The following is a 24128-nucleotide window of genomic DNA, read 5'->3' on the forward strand; positions in this document are numbered from 1 at the left end:
GTCAATTGTTTTATTTAGTGTCCTTCTCTTTCTTTCTTTTTTCAAAGTATTTTTTTGATCAGAAAGGGGTGATTTTGGTACTTAATTTGGCCCCACATAACCTACCCTGCGGGAACAGGGTAGGTTATGTGGGGCTCCCCTCATCAGAATGATGATGAGGCATACCCACTAAAATAACCCCGATGCTCCGTCGATCGCCTTGGTGGGAATAACTATGGGAATCCGGACAAAGCCTTCAACTACCACAGTCCCGTACTTACTTAATTACATCAACTTTTGGTATCATTGGAATAAAAATTAAATTCACTTCCTCATATTGAAACAACTGATCGATCAATTAGTATGGAGAGGTTTTTCATGTTCGACATTCCAATACATCGTAAAATGCTCTAAGAAGCTGTGAATGATTTGAATTGAAATATTTTTTCTGAGCAGAAATCGATACTTTGTTGCTAATTGGAAAAATACTCCCATAATCGCCCTGTAGGTATAACAAGTTAACGATGTCGTTTACTTTAATGGCTTAGGATTAACTTGTACCTACACATTAGGCACCTAAACAATTTGTCATTAATATGTATAACGAGTTAATGTTGATTATTTCCCCTTTATAATTACAGGAAACGGGCACGGTTATAGAAAGACCTTCTACTTGGTTATGATGTATTTTCTGCCAATGCGAACTTTACTATGAAGTACTTAGGTAGGTCCTTAGAGACTTATTAACTACTCGCTGACCACTTGAAGGCTGTATGTAACATCTTAATCATAGTACAAGTTATTTATAAAATACCTTATAAATTGCCGCAATGTTTCTAATACATTTGCATTTGATTTTATAAGCTGAATTTTACACCAAATTACAATTTTAGTCCTTGGCAATGACTTTATGTAGGCTACTACCGAAAAGTTATGAATGAGTCTCATGACCTTTCTAGTTTGTTTTTTCTATGATAGTTAAAAGCATAGAAGGTGGTAAGAAGTAATAGATAGGTACCTAATTACCCCCGAAAAACTTAATTATTGGTGATTACCTAATTGTAGAACTGGTAGAACTAAGCAGTGGGACCACGGGGAACGCACTGTGACAGACGGGCCTAAGAACGATTTTATATATGGGTTCTTATGAAAAATTCATGGACTGAACCCGTAAAATCACCCTACTAAATAAGTATGTTGTCGATTGAAATGGCTCATCAATATTCAATGTTCCAATTTCCAACGTCAATTTCGTTTTTGATTAATGCTTGAAACAATTTAATTTCAAAGACATCTTTCAGAAATGATACAATTCCTTCCGTATCGAACCCGGAGAAGTCCGAAGTGAACACCCCTCGAATTTAGCCGGATTAACTTATTTTTATTGGTTTCCCGCTCCTCACGCTTCGTGGATCACCTAATTTTTAGTAACCCGAGTCTCGATAGCGTGGTGACTAAGCTGCCGGTATGTCAGCCGCTCGAGATCATGGCCGGTTGAGAAATGTGTAATATCTAAGTTAGTTGTATCGGTTAGTATAGGTACATATTAGGTATTAATTAGGTGACGTGTATAATCACACGTGTATAACCGTTACATCAATGCAATCATAAGCATTTGGAGCAAATTCTATCTGAAGTCTTATTTACGAAGTAAAAGGTTTTGTGGGGAGTTAAAGCAACGTTTGTTTATAATACCAAATACTAACTAGCGAGTAGTGACACCTAGCGACCCGCCCCTGCTTTGCACAGGTAGGGTAGACCGGGGACAATAGTACCATTTTTTGGAAATAGTTCAATATTGAGAAATCTAATGAAATATAACTTATTCTGTTAGGATGCTGTAAAAACTAGACTCTTAAGCTACAAATTTAAGCATGCAGAGTTAAACTATTCTTTCGAATACTTAATGAAAAACCAATTTGAACTGAACGATGTCTCATGTTACAATTGACCCCTACAACGGGTCAATTGTACCAATAATATATGAGGCAATAAAAGTAGTTATGTTTATCTAATCATCACCTTTATTGGTATTCTGTACTCTTAATCTCCTACAATCATCAGTATTTATTAATTGAGATCGAAAATATTTAGGAACAAGTATGAAAAATCAACACTTAAGTTTAAAAACAAAACAATAACATTTCTTCCATAAAAACGAAAAAACTAACTGTTTCTACATAATATGCCATCTATTTGGCTCGGATATTGCTTCTGAAACAACAATAAGCATAATAACAATGACAGAAATATCAAAACTGAAAAATCTATTTTTGTATGACGGTACAATTGACCCCTGGTACAATTGACCCTGATTATTTATATCTACTACTGCTTCGACCTTTCAAGATTTTTTCATAAGCCTGTTCATGAAGGAATAGATCCGTTGATCCGCGATCCGTACTTTTGACTCTACGCCGCGGCATCTAAAACAAAACGTTCAAATACTTAGTTACTTACTGAATTAAGCTAAAATGTACATATTCAGAAGGGTTTAATGCCTGGTAGGTATGCCTAAAATTGTAAAAATAATAACCACGTGAATGTTTTATAATAACTTATTTTATTATTATAACCAATTTAAAATATTATGTAGTAAGTATAAAATAAGGTTCCGGGGGTTAATTGTACCACGGGGTTGATTGTACCGCTACAATTGACCCCATGGAGACTGGTACAATTGTTCCAAGTATGTAGTCAAGAAAACTTCACCTAAAATTCAGTCATTTTCACAGTGAATGCTAATTATTCGCTGTCGATACAAAGTTTAGAGCCTGGATAAACTATTGACAACAATACCTTGTAACAAATATCATATTAGGCAACTTATGGGCTCATATATTTGACGTAAAAACTTACTGCGGCTGGGCAAAAAACAAAAATCCTTCCTGTACATCTTCGTTTCTCAGCGCAAGCGCCGCCGACTGGTGAGCGGATGGAAACACAAAAAGCGCATATTCTGACGCTATGCACACAACCTAACGTCGCTTGTATGAAGAAATATCGCCGATGGTACTATTGACCCGTGGTACTATTGTACCCGGTCTACCCTACAATGTATTTTATTTAAAATCTTCCTCTTGAATCACTGTCTATTTAAAAAAAACCGCATCAAAATCCGTTGCGTAGTTTTAAAAATCTAAGCTTTTATCTAACTTTGTCTTATAATGTAGTTATTAGTTATATTGATGCAAAATTTTCTATCTAGGGACACTTATAACTGCAAAAATAATAAGTAATTTCTCTAACAATCTCACATTTATACCGGTTTTAACTTGAAATACGGACACGATAACAAAGTCATGAGAAGTACGGCACTGTTTTACAATCTTAGACTTATAATAAGAGGATAGACAAATAAAGAAGATACACAATCATTGAATGGCCATAAAGATTAATTTCTGAATTAACACGCGGTTACAAAGGACGCTGGATCGTTTACCTACGAGACTCGTAACAGTGTGTAGTTGTAGGGAGGGAGGTGTAAGGGTGTTTCCATACCACAATAATTATTAGTTAAAGCGAAGTTGATATCATTACTCTGTGGTTAAAAGTATTAGAATGCTTAAACTGTAGGTACCTGAAAACTTACATCGTTGGCAAGATTGGCTAGTACGAGTATCATTCGGCTGAATATCATTGGCTGGTAACCCGTAGCACGTTTCTCTTTTGAATCCTATTTCAGGCACCAGTCCCTCGCACTTTAGGTTAGAAATCCTTAGCTTAATTTCTATTGTATTGTGTTGTGTACCTGAATTGTGAAGGGTAATAAATATTTATGATTTGATTTGATTCTGATCTTCTTTTTTCTTCTTTGCCTGGCCCATTCCCATTTTATTTGGGGTCGGCCCTCCGTACCTATCATGCGTCTCCAGGCGGCTCGGTCCTGGGTCGTTTCGCTGTTTACTTGGATTGGGCCTCTTTAAGGTCCTTGTTTACTACGGAGGACATCCATGTGTTTCGGGTCCTCTTCTGATTGATAATAGTTATTTATTATCTCGAATGTGTTGGGAAATATCCTATGCAAAGCATCATCTTCTGAAATCACCACCAATCACTTATGGTATTTTCGCTACAAACGTTTAATGTAAAAAGTATTCTGCTGGGTAACTAAATGGAGACAAAAATGATACTATTTTAATAATGATATAAAAAGTTCAAGCCGTATAATATGTAAGGCTTGTAAAGCCTTTTTTGCGCCTGCGCCGTCCTGTCGCCAAGCTAGACGTTGGTGTGGACAAGCCCCTATATTTACGAGCATATAATGTTACACGCTTTCAATTCATTCACGGATTTGGTGCCTTTCCTATATAGTACATTTGTCTTACGACCATGCCACACTTACGCTGCGACGACACAAACTAACTAGTGCGGATCCGCGCATGACGTGCCATACAAAATGCTAGCAAAGAGTGAACAAAATCTATTATAACATAACTTAAAAAAGTGCTTAAAATGACATTGAATTTTTAACACGTGAAATAAGTGCAAAAAGTTTCAAAATACTGAAGACTAAATAAATTAAAATTAAAATGGATGAGGCTTTCGCGCACGTTGATGGGAGTGTGAAGAAACACAAAAAGGGATTAGTCCCTCCCGACGGAGGTTGGGGGTACATGATCGGGGTGGGCGTAGGATTCACGTTTGTGAGTATCGTAGTTTATAGCCCTTAAAATATAGCTAGAATTCTGTGACAGATGGACTACGAAACCAACGAAGTAACTGTGAGAAAGTATCATGTTTACAATTTTTAGTTACCTATATTTTTCTTACGTCGTGCCAGTTTTATCGCAAAGAAAGTGCATAATAAATATTTAGTACACCTAAAGTAAAGCTATATTTACTTATTTGAAACTAGTGACAACAGTCACAGAAATCAGACTAAATATATTTTAAGGACTGTGGTATACTACTTTGACAACATCATCTGATAAGATCGTCTCAAAAATCTCTAAACAAGCCAGATTTCTAAATGTAAAAGCGCCCTGTATTTAAGCGCCAAAGTTTTTTGAACTTATTAGGTACGACAGTTTTTCAGGGGAGGAGGTTGCTCCCAAAATCGCAAAGCTACGCAAGCTTAAATGCGAGTGTGTTCTTAGACTTCATATTCCTAGTTTAGATAGTGTTATTATGTTTGTGAAATTTCCAAGTAAAATTAGTATATAAGTAACTGTTTGGTAGATATCTCCTATCCCAAGAATCTTCTTTTGTTTTCGATTTAATACGCTATTTTACGGTCTGAAATGTTTTCATCAATATGTATAACTTTAAGTACCTACTATGTGGTCAGCATGAAAACGATGGAATATATTTTGGATAAATAGTTTCAACATGTATGTACCTATGAGGAAATATTCTACATAGGTAAACATTTTTATTACCTAATAATAATCACAAATGCGTTCAAAGTCTTCCAAGCAAAACACCAATTTAAATTCAACAATCTCTTCATTAAAAAACAATCAAATTGCTTGACAAAACAGTTTAGATGCGTCAGTTCGCACAATTTATCCGTTCCTAATAATGAACGGAAAATACATAAAGAAACGTTTGATTTGCGTATAGACCTACACCTACCAATAAAAATTAAGAATATAAAGTATTAGGTACTTACTTAGGTAAAAATCTAACTCAGATATTTTACCTGTCTGCCATACGATACGTTTATTGTCTTTTTATTAGGTATGCGTGCAAAAATTTCACGAAAAATGATAACAAAGTGAAAGAATATTGTCTTTAGAAAGCTAATGAAGTCTCAAAGAGAAATATTTTACATTAGATGATTTCATACTTATACCTTTAGCGTAAATATGTATAATACATAGTTTTAGAACCTACTTATTTAAAACTTGTTTTTCATACTCAAACGATTACCTATTCTGTGGTCATGCATGAGCACAACATGATTCATTTTTGAATTTAAGCTTGATAGGTAAACAGGATTTTAATCATGACAGCACCTAATTAATAATTTGGTTTACATTTACAAAATAAAATTGTCCTTAATGACTTCGAAATAATCGAGCCCTTTTAGTTAACGTTTTTTAACCAAATCAAAAGTAGTTCTGTTCCTGTACTATTGAATAAATTTCTCATTTATCAGAATAATTTAACTACTAAAAATTTGCAGGCCTAGTTATGTAATTAATCATAGGGATTGAAATATTATTATAGAGGTAGTGAAAAATTAGAGTGATTATATTTTGAATGAGATTAGTTTTTTTAGTTTAAAGGAACTCGTTTTATAATAAGTTTTTTTTTGCAAATAGACTAGATTTGAAAATAAGGGAACTGCTGATTTAATTAACCTATTTTTTTTCATTTAGGGGTCAAGAGGGCCCTATTCCTCTAGAATAAAAGGAAATATGCAAAATAATAAAAAAAAATACAGTTGGCTTATAATTTTTTTGAGATAAGACACTTGGGCAGTTTCGGCACGTCCGGAGTGCGAAAAGAAAATCGGAGCCTAATTTAAATGTTCAAAATATGTTTCAGATGTTAGGTTTTGGCTCATCAAATGCATTCGGCATTCTTTTCAACAACTTCTTCATGGAGCAAGGTGGTGCTAGCGGTCTTCCACTGGTCATTGGGGTGTATAATGGAGCTTTATCTATAGCAGGTAAATTCACCTTATCGTCATCATCATTTCAGCCATAGGACGTCCACTGCTGAACATAGGCCTCCCCCAGTGATTTCCACAATGGCCGGTTGGTGGCGGCCTGGATCCAGCGCCTTCCCGCTACCTTTATGAGGTCGTCGGTATTAAATCACCTTATACTTACAAGTATTTAAAAGCCTAAGATCTCATTTTAAAGTATTTAGAAGCCTAAGATAACTGTCACATGGATGGTGGGCTTGTAAGGTTACAAGGTCGCTTGAGAACTAGTTAGTAGTACGTTAGTATTCTGAAAATACGCACATCGCACAGTGTTTTTTAAAGTCAAGCGATATGTGATCAATAAACTCTGTTGAAAATGCATTCAAAAGTTCAAAGTCGTAACAAACAGATCGTCCACCATACGATATATGAGAAGGAAATAGTCTTCATCTTAGGGTTTTGTCGAAATAATTTTTACGTTCTTCGATCAAGATGGATGGACCCCAGGATTTAATCTCGCAAAGAAGTAATTAGTAGGTACGTGAATCTACGTGGTTCTTTATTTGCTACGGAAAGCATCTATTGCTTTCGCGCCCCACAAAATAGGCATGAAAATGAGTTTTTTCTGTTTTACAAATTCAAGTTATTTTTGCAATTGTGTCATTCTCCTAGATCACTTAGCTGCATACCAAAATTTATCAAAATTGAACCGGTCAATAATTGCAACAACGTAGGACCCATATCGCGGCTTTCGCATTTAAATTAGATATTATTACTATATTTCTATTAATGGAACCGATTAGTGTGCAAACTACCTAATACGAGAATATTTATAACGGCCAATGAAATAAAACAATTAAAGTCATTAGTAATATCATATTTATTATGTGTAACTCGATAGGTAGTTGACCGATGAATTAAATTATAAACGAGTGGTTAACTCATGTCATATCATAAATAAACTGAAGGTTGTGAACTTACTTGTCTGTTTGTTCATTTATTACTTTTTCCCTGGTTACTTATAATTGAGCGATAAAACATTGTAAATAAATAAAAATTGTTGTAAACCCGTAGGTAACTTAGTAGTTGACCTACATTCGAGGAGAGGTTGTGGCTTAAACTATAGGTATTTAATTGTAATATAATAACACGAACAATTAGCTTGTTTCCTGATAAGGAAAGTACAATATGCAGAAGGCTATAAGATTTGTTAACTCCGTGGTACTGAATATCTAACGTTAATTATTAGGAACTCTACATAACAACTATCTCAGGGTACGGCTAGCTCAAAAACTCCCCCCTAAACAAAGTACTAATCACGAAAGATTAAATTTCAAAATCGCGAAGTTAACTTTCATAAAAAAAATCTGGAGCCAAGCGATCTCGGAATTACATCAGTTACGTTTGTAACTTTGTCGAGAGCATAGGAATAGGGATCCCTTAAAATACTGTAAACTATTAACTCTTGTTGACAAGTTTATCTATTTATTATGACGGAAAAAATACGAGAAAAGTTTAAACAGTTATTGATATGGCTTTGAACTTCTTGTGTTATCAAAATTATTAATATTTCATTTAGAGGTAAACAAGTAGGTACTGTTGTTATTTGCATCACTTAAACGAGTACCTATAGAAAGAAATTGAAATCGTTGGTATCTATGAAAATATGACTCTACTCATCATGATAACATAGACATTCCCTAATATGAGACAAAATTCGTGCTTATAGACTCTATTTATAAAATGAATATAATCATTTATTTTATTAATGAGCTACCATTAATAAAATATTTTTTTACCTCTAATCTAATGATATATAAGGTTAACCGCTCATTATTGAATACTAACACAGATGTAACACATACCTTACCAACTACAAATTCATTGAAGCTTTAGCGAAACAATTCCATTGTGACATTAACGATCGATGTGTAATATGGTGATTGTCTCAATTTATTTCAATAAGCTTCTGGACCTACCGCACAAATACGTCAAAGTTCCAAGTACTAACAGTATGGTTAAGCGAACATTGATATCAGAACGCATGCAAATGCATCATTATACGCATATACGGGGTGGAAACGATAAATGATCTCACTCGATTACTTCTAAACTATACATGATATCAAAAAACTAGTTAGGTACTAATCCTGAAAGGTATATTAAACGGTATCCGCTGAAAAAAAAGAATTTTCAAATAGATCAAGTTTATTCTGTAACCTACTATTGGTACCGTTTGAAAGAGCTCGTGAAGCACTTTCAGGATCAGTGACCAGTTTTTCGATATCTTGTATAGTTTACAAATAATCGAGTGAGATCACTTATCGTTTTCACCCTGAATATACAAACCTGTATCACAGATATCATAATACTATTTAGTACACGTATTATAAGTGTTGACAGTACAGCTTTGCACACCGATATTACAATAAAGAGTTTATTGACTTTATCTAATTTTCACTGGTTTAAAGCAGTATACGAGCTTGAAATTCTGTGTAAATTGAAGTTATGAAGAAAGTTTAAGATAATCTTGTTAGCTAATGATTTCTGATTGTTGTTTAATCTTCAAAGAAATTAGATCAACCGCTTTTTAATTCAAAAGAAATTGTTCAATTAAAACCCTTAATCGCTCAAATATGGATCTCAAGTTACTGTTCTTAATTGTCATAGTATTTAATGAGTGGGTCTGATTGACTTAAAGAGACCGGCGTAGGCCTACTTTATCCATTTCAGTACACTAGATTGAGAGCGAGTCGATGTTAATTTGTAATTATTATTAGTTAGTAATTAGAGCCATAGTTTCGCAGTGACGAATACATCGTGAATTATCTTTGGGTATAAATAAATCAATACTTGACTGACTTGTCCCACCAGTTGTACTGTATTAAAAAACTCTGGGAGGTTGGTCGTCTGAGATTTAAATTAAGAGAGGTTCTACTTTAGTCATTTTTAACTAAAATTCACACAAGTATTCTCTATTTTTCCTGATCACACGCACACTGCCCAGTATGTGATATTCAATACTTATTGTTAACTTAGGCAAACGGAGGATTAATAAAACCAAAAGTTCCGTAACGCGATATCTTTGTACGTAGTTACGGAAGCATTGACGGTGACAGTGACAGCTGATCCACGTTATAGTTACATAATCTCCATATCGATTGATATTACGTGAGATACTTGTAGGTCAATGCCCTGTAAGACTAATTATGTAATAATAACCTTCATGAATTGTACAGTCAACTAAACAAGATCTAAAATCAGATAGCATTATCACAAGTGTGATAGTCGGTTAAATAAAAATATTCTTTAACGTCATGCTACTTCTCAAGCTGCCGGTAGAGTTTTTTGGGGTTTCGGCATGGCAACGAGTCCGATGTGATTAATGGAATCAAGGTCACCTTAACCGTCAATTTAGTTATGATAAAAATAAACTTTATTAATACGCGTATAACAAGTAAGACATGGCAGCTAATCTAAAAACTAAGCACACTAAATGCCAAAGGCATAGCAAATGGCACGAAGAACTGACAGAACTTTGAACTCTAACAATCCCTCGTAAACGTCACTCTTCTAAGGGGGGGTCTATTACTTAGGTTTATGTCTTAGATCTGGCATAACAATTCCTGATTTGTCACTAGGTAGGTAGGTATTATTGTTGACTGGTAGTATCATAATGAGCATGAGCAGAGTAAAAAACATGTATTTTTTTAGTCTTCCAGTGACTTGGCCCACTTATAGTTTGGTCCACGGATAAAACAATACACGTACTAAAGCTGATGATGATGAATGATGTTTCCTAATTTCTTACTAAAATGATAAACTATAGCACTAATAGAGTAAACTGGCATATTTTTTCCTAAATTACAATGATAACTGACACCACCTATAGAAAAACATTATTTTTCAGGTTTCCTCAGTGGCATAGCATTGAAAAAGTACTCCTTCAGACAAGTCGGGCTGGTGGGGGCCGGGCTCTTCGTGCTCGGTGACGTCATGACAATATTCGTGCAAAGGACGTACCAACTGGTTTTCACGTTCGGAGTTGTCAGAGGTACTTTTAGTGGTTAAGCCTTAAGGCAGCGGGAATATAGTTTGTCGGCCGTTTGGTGTAGTGGTTCGAAACGGACTACTATTCCGGAGGTAGCGGGTTCGATTCCCGCACAGTACAAACATTTTGTGTGCATGAACATATTTGTTTGTATTGGACTGGGTGTTTTCTATATATAATAAGTATGTATTTACAAAAAAAAAAGTATTTAAGTATGTTTATATCCGTTGTCTAGTACCCATAGTACAAGCTTTGCTTAGTTTGGGACTAGAAGCGCAGTGTAGAATGTCTAAGGATATATATATATTTATTTATAGTTCCCACCATATTTTGGACTTCATTCGCTTGTCTTAAGGTCCAAAACAATGAATTTGATTATGTTATGATTGTTAAAGGGTTAAGGGAAGAATCGGATAATTTATGAGTACCTAGCTGTTGGTTACTTGTAGTAAGTACACGTGCAATTTTGAGTGGCAAAAAGTCATATTAGGTAAGGACTATTGGGTTAGACTATTAGTAGGTCCTGTACTTGTTAAATATCAGATACCTACATAATAGTTGAAATATTGCGGTTTAAGAGTATTCTTAAATATATATGTATATATTTATTTTTTAAATCAATAATTATAGATTCACCTAAAAGACTTAAAACAAGTACAACTTTATCAAAAATTATCAAAACATATAGCTATTAAAGATTGTTGATTTATAGTTGATTATAAATATTACAAGTAACCAGTAAGTTAAGTAGTTGTTAGTTTTAGTTTTGTTCAAAGTAAATACCCAGACCAACCTCAACAGCAAAGTTATTGTGCGTGCGTATCCACGTAGATTTACCATGAACAGTGACTAGAAGCGGTTCTAATAACCATCACTTATTTTTGCCTGTCGCGACATATTTTGCCTTCGTTTTAATAATGTTATACATACAATTATGATTAGTTTTGTAAAACCGATCACCAATAGTCATTTCAGGAAACGCTTTTTTTACAGCGTAGTTACCTACTTACCCTTTCGGTTTTTAGAAATCCATCTAATGAATACTAATGATTGAAAAAGAGGCTGACAAAGTGACTGAGTTTCTTCCGCTACTTCTTCAGCACTAGCTGTTGTCCCGAAATGGTGGTAGAGCAAGTCCTAGGTACAAACTAATAAATATTTTGATTTAGATAAACGGTTGACTAAAACAGCGATGGAGAGCCTGGCGCGATTGGTCCAATTTCCAATTTGTTTAATCCAGCTAATTCGCGGTTGTCCAATTTTAGAGAGCTAGATTCACCTAAATCGAGCCTCATGACATGCCATGGACTTCACGCGAGAAAACAAGATAATTGTTATTATCTTAATTCATTACAATTAAGATATCAGTTTCACGTTTGTCTAGAAATTTGGGTCAGTCACATCTTGAAGACACACGTGTTTCCTAATCTAATACACTATCAAGTTGTGTAATAAGTAATAGCGATTTTATAGGATTATAAATATGGAAACTTTTTAAAACTATCTTTTCGTTAATTAAAAGAAATAGAATTAAAAGAAAAAAAAGTGTCATTAGTCTAGTTCATTTCCATTCGTTCTCTGCACAACATCGTTAACTTACTCTTAAACTAACACACGCATGGGAACTTTAGTAGGTACCTAAACTTAAAAAATGCTTTTAACAATCATAAAAGCTTTTTTATTATGTTATAAATACTAGTTTTAGTTCAGTGTTATAGATGGATAGGCTATTATTTATACGATCAAATTAACTTAATGACGCATAATTTATCAATTTAAACAATTTAAATTGTAAATCAATTTTACCTACGACCTTCCTTAACTAAAGGATTATTGCGCCATAGTTGCGAACTATGGCAAAATTATTTAAAAGAGTATGATGAAAACTTACTAGTATGTATGTAATTACTACTGAATGAACATAAATAATGTAGTTATCCTGAATGAAAACATTACAGAGAGTATGACTTTTCGTTTTCATGTAGGTAGGTATATGCCTATGTATCTGCTTAATATACAGGTTGTAAAGGAATTGCTATAATATTTCAGTTCAGGGACTGTGTTTAAAACATGTCAAGAATCCAACTGCAAAATAATTATAATTATTACCTACGAGTATGTGACAGTTGGTCTACAATGTAGCCTCTACATCACTTACTCATTGCTATCACAATATTTTCAGGAGCTGGATTCGGAGTGATGATCCCAGTCAGTTTCACTGCCTTCAACTGTTATTTCACCAGAAAAAGAACTACGATGATGAGTGCCAACCAGACCATGAGCAGTATGGCGTCCATAACCTTCCCCATGCTTGTGACGTATCTCCTGGCTGAATATGGGTTCAGATGGACTCTAGCTCTCATAACGGCTGTGGATCTACACCTGGTGTTTGCTATGCTGGTCATGCACCCAGTGGAATGGCATTTAGTTAAATCTGATGATCCTGATGCAGGAACAGGTAAGCTCTATTGTTTAAAAAAAAATAAGTTAATTCTCAACTGGTCCACGACAGTAAAAACAAAAATTCATTAAGCAGATAAATGTCTCGTGGACCCAGAACCCAGTGAGAAAAGAAGAACAATAGAGTTGTGGACCGTTGGGATTAACTCTCTAAAATGTCTATTGGTTTTTGACATTGAAATTACTTATATGATGGTTTTAATTTAAGGCAGTGTCGTCTTTATTATGTTAACTTGGGTGGACTATGTTAACATAAACAATATGGTAGTAAAGTGTTAATGCATAAAACTAGATAAGCAACCTTGATAAGTTATTTAATTCGAATTCTTATATTTGAATTCAAAGTTTGTGTCAAATAACCCAAACATTATACAATGATGTATATAAATGTCTCGTTTTTTTTAATAATTCCTGTTTTAAAAAACCGGCCAAGTGCGAGTCGGACTCGCGCACCGAGGGTTCCGTACCATTGATTTATGAAATTAAAATGATTATTTTTTATTTAAGTTATTAGTATGAAAGATTACGCGGTAATAAGCGGTTTACGATTTACGAGGTATTAAAAAAAAAACTAGTTACTAGATCTCGTTCAAAACAATTTTCGTTGGTAGTTTTTATAGTAATGTACATCATATGTTTCTTTTAGATTTTTCATTTTCTTATTTTAGACGTTAGAGGGGGGGGGGACCAACTTTTTTCCACTTTGGAAGCGTCTGTCACGCAAACTATTCGGTTTAGAAAAAAATTGTTTTAGAAACCTCGATATCATTTTTGAAGACCTATCCATAGATACCCCACACGTATGTGTTTGCTGTCACGCAAACTATTCGGTTTAGAAAAAAAATGTTTTAGAAACCTCGATATCATTTTTGAAGACCTATCCATAGATACCCCACACGTATGTGTTTGATAAAAAAATTTTTTTTGAGTTTTAGTTCTAAGTATGGGGAGCCCCCAATATTTATTATTATTTTTTTATTTTTGCATCAAAATCTTATGTGGTTCACAGAATACATCTACTTACCAAGTTTCAACAGTATAGCTCTTATAGTTTCGGAAAAAAATGGCTGTGACATACGGACGGACAGACGGACAGACGGACAGACGGACGGACGGACGGACGGACGGACAGACGGACAGACAGACAGACAGACATGACGAATCTATAAGGGTTCCGTTTTTTGCCATTTGGCTACGGAACCCTAAAAATGTGAGCTTAATTGGTAGAATGGATTTATTTTCTCGTGTCTTGAATTATATTATGTCAGTATCTAAAATTAACTTGATTTATATAAATAAATTGTTTTAAATAGGCAACTAATACTAATGGCCCATGATTTATGTTGGTGTTGGTTTCGTGTCCAATTATTAATAGGTTATTGTTATTTTTTGTCTTGCAAACTAACGTCATTGGTCTCTTTCACCATGTTTTATTGTTGCTAATATCACCGCATGCTTTATGTGTTGTCTTTGTATGTGTGTTTGCAGAACTAACACAACCATGTGACGTGAGAAACGTGAAAAAACGAAAGACTGAAAACTGTGATGAATCTGTAATAAAAATGTTAACAGGTGATGACAATGATGTAGAAGTTGTTGAGAGTAGAACTAAGAGTACTCGACATGAATCTCTACAAAAAAGTATAATGTGAGTATTAACTACCATGGAGAAATTGATATACTAGATAGAACTCAGAAGTATCATCTACCTACTTACTTAGGCTGAGTTGCACCACCTAAGTTTGACCGTAACTATAACAGTAACCGGTGCTTTTTGTAGTGAGTTTGTCAGATTTTTGACGTTTGTCAAAGTTCAAGTAAGATGGTGCAACTCAGCCTTAATGTCATAGCACACTTATCAACCTGGAAAGGGATTGACACCGTATCACCTTTTGCCGCGCTGTCAACCGTGAGGCGAGGCGTTTACGTAACGGTGCGGAAAAGTGTGCGTTGCAGTACGAGGTCAAACAGAGAATACTGACCGCCTACGCGCCTCAAGTTGATATGGTTATGATCCGTTTCCAGGTTGATAAGTGCTTCGTCCTTTATACTTCACTAGCATGATGTTTGTCACGTGACAAAGAAAGCCTTTATCGCGTGTCTCGTGAATAAAAAAAACACATTTTATTTCTTACTAAAAGCGTGAATGCATTAAAAACTACGTATTATTATAATCATATGATCCTACTAGTTTTGCAGCAACATAATTAAGGTCTTTAATATTTTTTTCTTTAGGCCCAAAAAGATTACCTACCATTTATCAAAAATCGTTAAAATGTAACAGAAAAAATAGGCTGTATTTTTCATATACCTACCTAGTATTTGTTAAAGATTGAATTATGTTTATGATAATTTATTCACTATTCAAAGCAACATAAAATTTATACACTACGGATTAGATTATCTATAGATAGAGATCATAGATCTTTATCTATGTGCATATAATTATTTGAAATATTTGAGCCATATTCACAAGTAACCGGTAAAATCCACAATCCTTGTATTCACTAATAGGTGTGGCTATTAAATAATTTACAATTTATTGTAAAGTTCAGTATAATTTATTCGATTTTGAGCTTTGTGTCAACATAATATTAGTTTCAAATTTGTTTACACTGTGAACACAATAATGTTTCCATTAGTATAATGTGCACCATAGGAGATTTTTGAGTTTAAATATTAAATAAATTGTGTGATTTTATTATAAGTTTTTGCATAACAGTAATTTGTCGAAATATGATACGATGACTAGTACATAGAAACTATAAATAAATGTCCTTGGCCGTTAAATTTCTATTTTTAGACCAATTACACATAATTTACATATTGACAGATTATATTGAGTTGCGCGTTGTTTTATAATACGCAGTATTTTTTCTCAAAAATTAAAATAATACTAACTTTTGCACACGACTTTGCTCACGTGAAATTCAGATAGTCAAAGTTTCTTATAAATCCGTTCAGTAATTTTTGCGTGAAAAAGTTACCTACAGCCATGCTTATTTTTATATTTATTAAGCTCATAGCAAGGGATCAACACCGTATCGCTTTTCGCAAGCTGTTTAAGTTACAGTGCGGGTTACTAGTAGTTTCGCACGATTTTCCTTCACACGAATGTGCGAAACGTCCTCTTTCAATAATATTTTTTTTAGTAGGCGTTTCGCCCGGATGTATTAAAAGTATTAAAATCGCGTGCGAATCGACTCTTTTGAACTAGTAGTATGCGATTACTAGTTCTCAAAGGGGTCGATTCGCACCCGTTTTTAATACTTTTGATACATCCGGGCGAAAAACCTACTAAAAAAAATATTATTGAAAGAGGACGTTTCGCACATTCGTGCGAAGGAAAATCGTGCGAAACTACTACTAACCCTACAGTGCAGATAAGTGTGCATTTCAGTATGGAGTTTCATACAAAACGTTACGATCCCTTTCCGGGTTGATAAATGTGCGATGACCTTTATGATAATAGTAGGATTCTATAGGTTCTTGTTTCTCCATTAATAAAAAAAAAACTATATTTTTTCAGTAAGGTAATTTACGAAAATATCGAGTTGGATCTATTGAGGGACCCTCGTTTCGTCAGCACCTTGGTGGGCCTTGGATTCGCCTTCGTATCTGACGTCACATATTTGGCTATGGAGCCAATGTTGCTGTTTTCCTATGGATTCACTAAGGTAAAATGCATTAATACTTATTTACAACCCGATCAAGTTATAGTTGTTGCAATTCACGATGGCGAGTGAGCTTTACATGTATTTTTCAAAAGTTTTGACAGATATTTCAAGTACAAGAACACACACAAGTAATGCTCACTCGTCTTCGTGAGTTGCAAGAACTATAAGCGTACCCGGCTGCCGTGACGTGACGATTGGGCGAACGCGGGGTAGAGTGCGAGCGAGTGCAAGGGAGAGTCGCATTCCAGCCAGGTGCGCAGTTACACAGTAGATATATTTATCTACTGTGGCAGTTAGCTCGATCGGGTTGCATGTCTTTAAGTTTTCTAATAGGGTAGCTTAAATAATTGATATGGACTGTCAAAACGCGACTCTGTCGTAGACTTTGTATGTGTTTATTAAAATAATATAATTTATTAGTTTGACATACTAACATTTACAAAACTACTTGTTTTAGCAACTAATGGTTGTGAATTTACATAAATACCTATTTCCTTTGGGTTTTCTAGATAAATTGTCGCGTTAATTCAACCTTATCAATGTCATCTCTGTATAATCTAGCAGTCTGTCTCAATCTAATGTTCTAGACGATATTAGGCTATTTATTATACCTAAAGCTCTCATCACTATAAAATCAGGGTTTTATGCAACTTTAATAAAACTGCTGTTCTGTACAGTTATTTAATTTTTAGCGTTAAGAGTTGCATCTCAAAACTAAATAAATTGTAAGAAAAAATCGAACTGCCTAAGGCGATCCACGTTTCCCGTCTTAGGCAGCAAGCATTGATAGCAACCTTTTTCAGCAGATTTTATCAAGAAATTATAGGAAAAGTGATTCAAAATCGTGTGGAACCTACCTGAAAAGAATCCTAATTAAAATGTAACTGTACACAAATGAATAAAGGACAATGTTCGTTCTCCATACATTGTTCGCCTAAGAACTAACAATTTTGACATATTACTACCCGAAAGCGAAATAATACAATTCTGTGTGTAAGAACAATGATTCCTGATGGACACTTGCCATAAAATTAATGATTATGAATATTAAATCACAGCGATTTTATAATATGTCGTTTATGACAACATGGCGTCTAAATCACATTGATTGTATTGTGTGAATGTATGAACACCGATTCGCGAAAAATGTTTTGTATTGTCGTCACGCCGAGTCGCAGCCAAATAGTATAAAATAATAGAACAAGTTTTAGAAATACTACTCGGCATTCCACTTTTATAATATGGCCACATATTGCACGTAAATAAACAACATGAATCGTAGGTTGTTTCCACCCTTGTCATCTGACACATGAAATAAACTCCTATTGTATTATAGATATCGAAGCCGAATCGTATATAATAATAGAATGGGTTTGGGAGATCACTCGGGGTTCCACTTTTATAAAATACCTACATATTGCATAAAAATAACACGAATCATGAGTTTTCTTTTCACCATTTACATCTGACACGAGATAACAAACTCCTATCTCCATGACTACCGTCGTAGTCTATGCCAAAGACTACAATATTTTAAGCAAGAAGTTTCAAACCTTAGCGGCTACAGTAACCCCTGGGCCACATACATCGTGATAACATTCGGTCGACACCGGAACGAAATGCAAAAAAGCACCGTATTCTAGTGCGGCTATATCACGTTCAACCGGGGTTTTAATTCGACTAAAGTCCTGACTAAAGACTGGAAGAAAATACGCCGCATTGTATGAGCACTTCGTGTTCGTTAAAGCGGCTTCAGATCTAGAGCCTACATAGTTTTCTTTCCAATAATATCCGCAAGTAGCGCTGCATGATCTTTACAACAAAAACGGCAATAGTTATTAAGGTGCCAAAATTATATGATTACTTTGGCACGGTATTATACACGTTCGAAGATTTGTCATTTTCATTCATTTCATCATCATCATCATCATTTCAGCCACAGGACGTCCACTACTGAACATAGGCCTCCCCCAATGACTTCCACATCGCACGGTTGGTAGCGGCCTGCATCCAGCGCCTTCCCGCTATCTTTATCAGGTCGTCGGTCCACCTTGTGGGTGGACGTCCCACGCTGCGTTTTCATTCATTTATTATTTTCTTAAAGTGCCGGAAAAAAAATAGTTTCTAGCTGTCCCAGCAACTTCGTCAATAAAAAGTTGTCTTGTCATATCTTTAAAATCGTAATATTAATTTCTGAACGTATCCTGTTTGACACCTAATAATATTATTTGACATAGCTGGCTCGGCGAATTTCGGCAAATTAATTTTGACATTGCAGAATATGACTTTTGATAGGTTTATCATAGAATTCGGCGGGGATATCCTCACGGAGGAAGTTCGAAAAATGGCGGAACAAGATCTTATAATAATGCAAGGCCGAAGCTGTAACGCGCGTGCTCCTACGTGTAATCCGGCGAGTATACAATAAATAGTAATGTCTGGTAAATAGTGGTAATACGTATCGTTCGTTCGTTTCAGCCGAAAAGACGTCCACTGCTGGACAAAGGCCTCCCCCAAGGATTTCCACGAAGACCGATCCTGCACCGCTCGCATACAGGCACCTCCCGCGACCTTCACCAGATCGTCGGTCCACCTAGTGGGAGGCCTGCCCACGCTACGTCTTTCGGCTCGTGGTCGCCACTCAAGAACTTTCCTGCCCCAGCGGCCATCAGCTCTACGAGCTATGTGCCCCGCCCCGTCTATGTCTATATGCGCTACGATTACAGGGTATCATTTTGCAAAGTCGCAAGACTTCACTCCGCTGCTGTCAAATCAATGTCGCATAATGTTATCGCAATGTGTGTGGCCCTTGGCCAAATCACAGAAGCCTATGCGAAGAAAGAGCACTTGAATGACAATGAAAATCAGGGTTACCATTTTATAAGATCTCCTCACTATTGAGGGTAACAAAGTAACATTAATAATGTAGCCATTAATTACATTTATTACCTATACGAGAAAGTAAAGCAACATGCGGTTTTATTTTAATTTGTAAAATATTTGTAACAGTTTGTTCTAAGTTTAGGTTTTACAACAGTATTGCTGTTTCAGCTGTCACTGTGAAGCTTTGGGAAAATAAATAAATAGAAAAAATATTAACATAAAATATTTATTTAAGTTTTTATGTTCATTATCATAATATGCCAATTTAAGTTACACTGTGTGACAGTCTTTGACACTAAACAAACTCTTCAGCTTAATAATACCTACCTACAGGGCGTTTTTATAGTTACTCTTGCTGATGAAACAAGAAGGGTTGATTCTACTACTGAAATACAACTACTTTTCTTACAGGACCAATATCAAATTCTCAAAAAAATTCACATCCTCGTGATGGTGATAATTTCTATGGAGAGGTTTTTTTTTCATATTCGGTCTCTTGGGATAAGTTATTCCATTTGAGCAGTAGAATTAATCCTTTTTATTTGATCACATATAGAAATAACACAAGTTTTTAGGAAAACTTCTTCTTTGGTATGGTATCACCACGGAGTTATAATGGCGGCAACTCTGTATCACTGACTTGTAACTTTCAAACAGTATGAATAATAAGGACACCACATTGGTTTTCTTTCTGAAAAAAGGCTTTCACTTTTAGTACTAACCCTTTAGCACTATTTCATTGAAATAAAAATACAATAAACGCACAGAAGACTGAAATTGAGTCAACTGACGTGACATTTATAATTTGTTGACATTATGACAGTTTGACAAGACTAGGGATTGAAAAAGTTTTAATTGAAAAAGTAAAATGACAATTTATTAAAACGATTCACAAGGATATAATCGATTAAAAATAATTTATAAAATGTTCTGATACTTGCCTGTAGCGATTATCCAATCCTGGTTTCTACTGAAAAACTACCTCGTGGCAAGATTTTAATAAAATAATAAAATCTTTATCTTCTCTTTCACAATCTATAAAAGTTCATTTGGTCTATTATTATACATGTGCTATGAATGAGGGTTTTCGCGATTGAAAAATCCGCCAGATGGCAATACGTAGACGCGAGGTCCAAATGCTGCATGATTGGTGGATTTTGACATATCTGTCAATGTCATGTCAAAAATAACCAATCATGCAGCATTTGGACCTATTGATTGGTGGATTTTGACATATCTGTCAATGTCATGTCAAAAATAACCAATCATGCAGCATTTGGACCTCACGTCTACGTATTGCCATCTGGCGAATTTTTCAATCGCGAAAACCCTCATTGGCATAGATTATGAGAGACTGGCAACTATACTAGGTTGATATATGTTTCTCTCACTTCAACTGGCATTGGATTCAACATCGGATTCTGATACTTTTACAGTTATGATACCATGAATATCAGTTTATGGTCCTAATTATTTTTATTTTATTTACGACCTTCGACCAGTTGGACACTTTAGATAGCTTCTTGTAATAGTGTCAATATCTTTTTAGCTTTTAACGCAAATCTAGTCTTCAAAGCAGTTTAATCGATTTATTTTATTTTCAAAATCGATATTTTATTGTCTATGATGGCCGCAGGAACATCACTATACATGGACTCCCAGCAATAAAGTACGGTAATGCCTCGTACAGATTTTATCGGCAAAAATTATGGAACTTGATAGGTTTTAGACCATGCCACGCACCAAAACGTCCGGAAGTTGTAATAGTATTATAGAATAAACGTTAAAAGACTTATTTATTTAATTTTTCAATGCTTAAGTGTCCATTAGAATGAAAGGGTGCTTAATGTATTAAAAAAATTAGAAAATAATTATGATGGGTTAATGTTTTTGGGCGGTTTTTTAGGCGATTTCTGACAATGTCCTTTCTTTGCTAGATGGAAGTAGCAACTTGTGTGATGGTGGGTGCAGTGGCAGACCTTTTAGCTCGATTCCTTCTGGCTGTGATTACGTACTTTTACGTGGTGGACAGCAGAAAGATCTTCTTTGCTGGCACTTGCGTGACTGTTATTCTGCGTGTCGGTAAGATATATGATTATACCTTGTCACTAAGTAGGTGATACTTGTAGAAACTAGTAATCTTTCATTTTTAAATGAAAGATATAAGTAGATTTAAGTACGTATAGAGATAGTGACGACATTACGGCTGTTGTTACAGTCTCTGAAATAAGTAGAATATGAAAATAAAATCTGTTTACATTAAGTTTTTGAAACCAGTGCTACAGCTACATTAAATTAGATAAGTAGAGTTTGTAAATGTAGAGAAACGATTCAGTTTAACTTCTGCAAATTATTTAATACCTATAAGTTATACAAATACCTACAGACTTTTTATCAAACATTTTTGGTAAATGCATTTAAGTGTGAAGGAATACTTCAAAAAGTCTTCTATAAAATGACTTGTTTCATATACTTTCCAGCTCTCGTGAGCTCAAGTGAGCTGTGGTACGTGTTTGCCATAACCGTGGTGTCAGGCGTCGTACGGTGCTCGGTGCAGGTGCTCTTCCCGCTGGTGCTGGCGATGGCTGCTCCGGACAACTTCCCTGGTGCTCTGGCGCTGCATATACTCTTCTCTGGAGCGCTGATGCTGATGGCGGATCCTTTGATAGGTGAGGAGCTCAAAGTACAGCCTAGTAGTTGCCCGTTCTCACCATGAATCCCTAATTTTTAAGTGACCCCTATGAAAATAAAATGCCCGTTATGTGTTACCATAGGGGTCACTTAAAAATTAGGGATCATCATCATTTCAGCCATAGGACGTCCACTGCTGAACATAGGCCTCCCCCAATAACTTCGCACGGTTGGTAGCGGCCTGCATCCAGCGCCTTCCTGCTACCTTTATCAGGTCGTCTCACGCTGCGTTTTCCGGTACGCGGCTTGCTAATCCGTCGGGCTATGTCAGCGACTTTAGTTCGTTTACGGATCTCCTCATTTCTCATTCGATCTCGTAAAGAAACACCGAGCATAGCCCTCTCCATAGCACGCTGTGCAACTTTGAGCTTCTGTAAATATAAGGCCTATAGTGAGAGGCCACGTTTCTGAGCCATAAGTCATCACAGGTAACACACAATAAAATTAGGGATAGATGGTGAAAACGTTCATAAGTCAACAGTCTACAGGCATATAACCAGGGCTTCCTTAAATTAATCAAGAAGATGAAGATGATGACATCATGGTTAGATAAAGTTAATATAAATTGAGCTGTAATATTTTTTTATTTTTCTAATGTTTAAATGTAGAGATATAATTATTGCTTCAAGTAGTGTATTCCATTTAAACAGCGTAGGCGCCTACTTATATTTCTAGCTGAATTCCCCGTCTTAGGCAATAATTTACATTATGAGATGTGAATGCAGTCAAATATCTGCTTTGTACTAAGTACATAACAAATCTTTCGTAGTTTTATTATTAAGTACTAAATTATTGTCATACTTATTACTGCTCTATTTTTTTCAGGTATCCTATATGAAGCAACTGGAAGCTATGTGTTTTGTTTCTTCGCAATGAGTTTTTGCTGTCTCATATGTGTAGTGTTGTGGACTGTCGAGTATTGTGTCTATAGAAAGAAATAATACTTATTAGAACAATAAACAATATTATTATCAAATTAATAATGTGTAAGGAAGTATTATATTTTTATTATAGTGCTGAATATTATTCGTTTAGTTATTATTATTTAGTTAGTGACGTATATTTGTGAAAATATGAAACGGGTTCTCGAGTATGTTCTACAAAGCATTGCCATTTTGTTAATCGATCTTAATAAGTATAATTATTATTACGTGTTTATTTACTTTTACATAAAATAGATACAGTAAATGCCTACTTTTATTTATTTTATCTCCCAAGTCCTAGATGCCTACGTAAAGAACATAATGGCCCAATTAGAGATTGCAACCCGGTATGGTTCTCAACCCGGTCGGGCCCGGCGGACCCGGCCGGGTTGTGTGTTACTAATGAAACCATTAAAGTATTTTATGAAAATTTTCTATACATGAATGGAAAAAGAATGATTTATTCGTTAACTTTATAAAAGCAGATCTTTCTCTTACCTCCATAAAGAGTATTTTGAATGCATAGTATTATTAGAATCTACTAACGCAGCTTAAAGTACTAAACATGTCATAACAACTAATAGCTTAGGTCATACTTTGGTAGCTTATTGGTATAAACAAAATCTTATTTGCTAAAAGAAAAGTAGGTATTATGTCTTTTCTTAAACAAAACAAAAAGTTTCTCGTCACTTGCTTAAGGCAAAAGAATTATTTTTGAGACTGAAAAAATGATCAAAAAAAAACAAATTGTAGTACTGGTTTCGTTCGTTATAGTTCGTTATAGTCACCTATCCTGGTTCTCAACTTACTGCAAACATACACTGCCGCCGAAAAAGCCCTTTCGGCTTCAACACTGGTTAGTTTTA

At 35.0% G+C, this 24128-nt stretch overlaps 2 protein-coding genes across 3 annotated transcripts in view; both read left to right on the plus strand.

The window, feature by feature from the left end:
• Positions 1-4277: 4277 nt before the first annotated feature.
• On the plus strand, positions 4278-23606 carry LOC135073144 (monocarboxylate transporter 2-like). 2 transcript variants are annotated; one of them, XM_063967190.1, is made up of 9 exons: positions 4278-4625; positions 6475-6598; positions 10488-10631; positions 12811-13086; positions 14577-14736; positions 16618-16765; positions 21586-21730; positions 22129-22317; positions 23165-23606. In XM_063967190.1, the coding sequence occupies exons 1-9, from the start codon at positions 4512-4514 to the stop codon at positions 23278-23280; spliced, it is 1416 nt and encodes a 471-aa protein (XP_063823260.1). In that variant the 5' UTR covers positions 4278-4511; the 3' UTR covers positions 23281-23606. The 2 variants fall into 2 exon arrangements, with proteins under 2 accessions (XP_063823260.1, XP_063823261.1); XM_063967191.1 differs by having other exon boundaries at positions 14661-14736.
• LOC135073143 (facilitated trehalose transporter Tret1-like) overlaps positions 17854-24128 on the plus strand; it is a 54559-nt gene continuing 48284 nt past the window's right edge. Inside the window, exon 1 of the mRNA XM_063967189.1 lies at positions 17854-17857. The gene's annotated coding sequence lies outside the window, so the exon portion shown is untranslated. The remainder of the gene's footprint in view (positions 17858-24128) is intronic.

Source organism: Ostrinia nubilalis, chromosome 7 (assembly GCF_963855985.1).
Source record: "Ostrinia nubilalis chromosome 7, ilOstNubi1.1, whole genome shotgun sequence".
Taxonomy (NCBI): domain Eukaryota; kingdom Metazoa; phylum Arthropoda; class Insecta; order Lepidoptera; family Crambidae; genus Ostrinia; species Ostrinia nubilalis.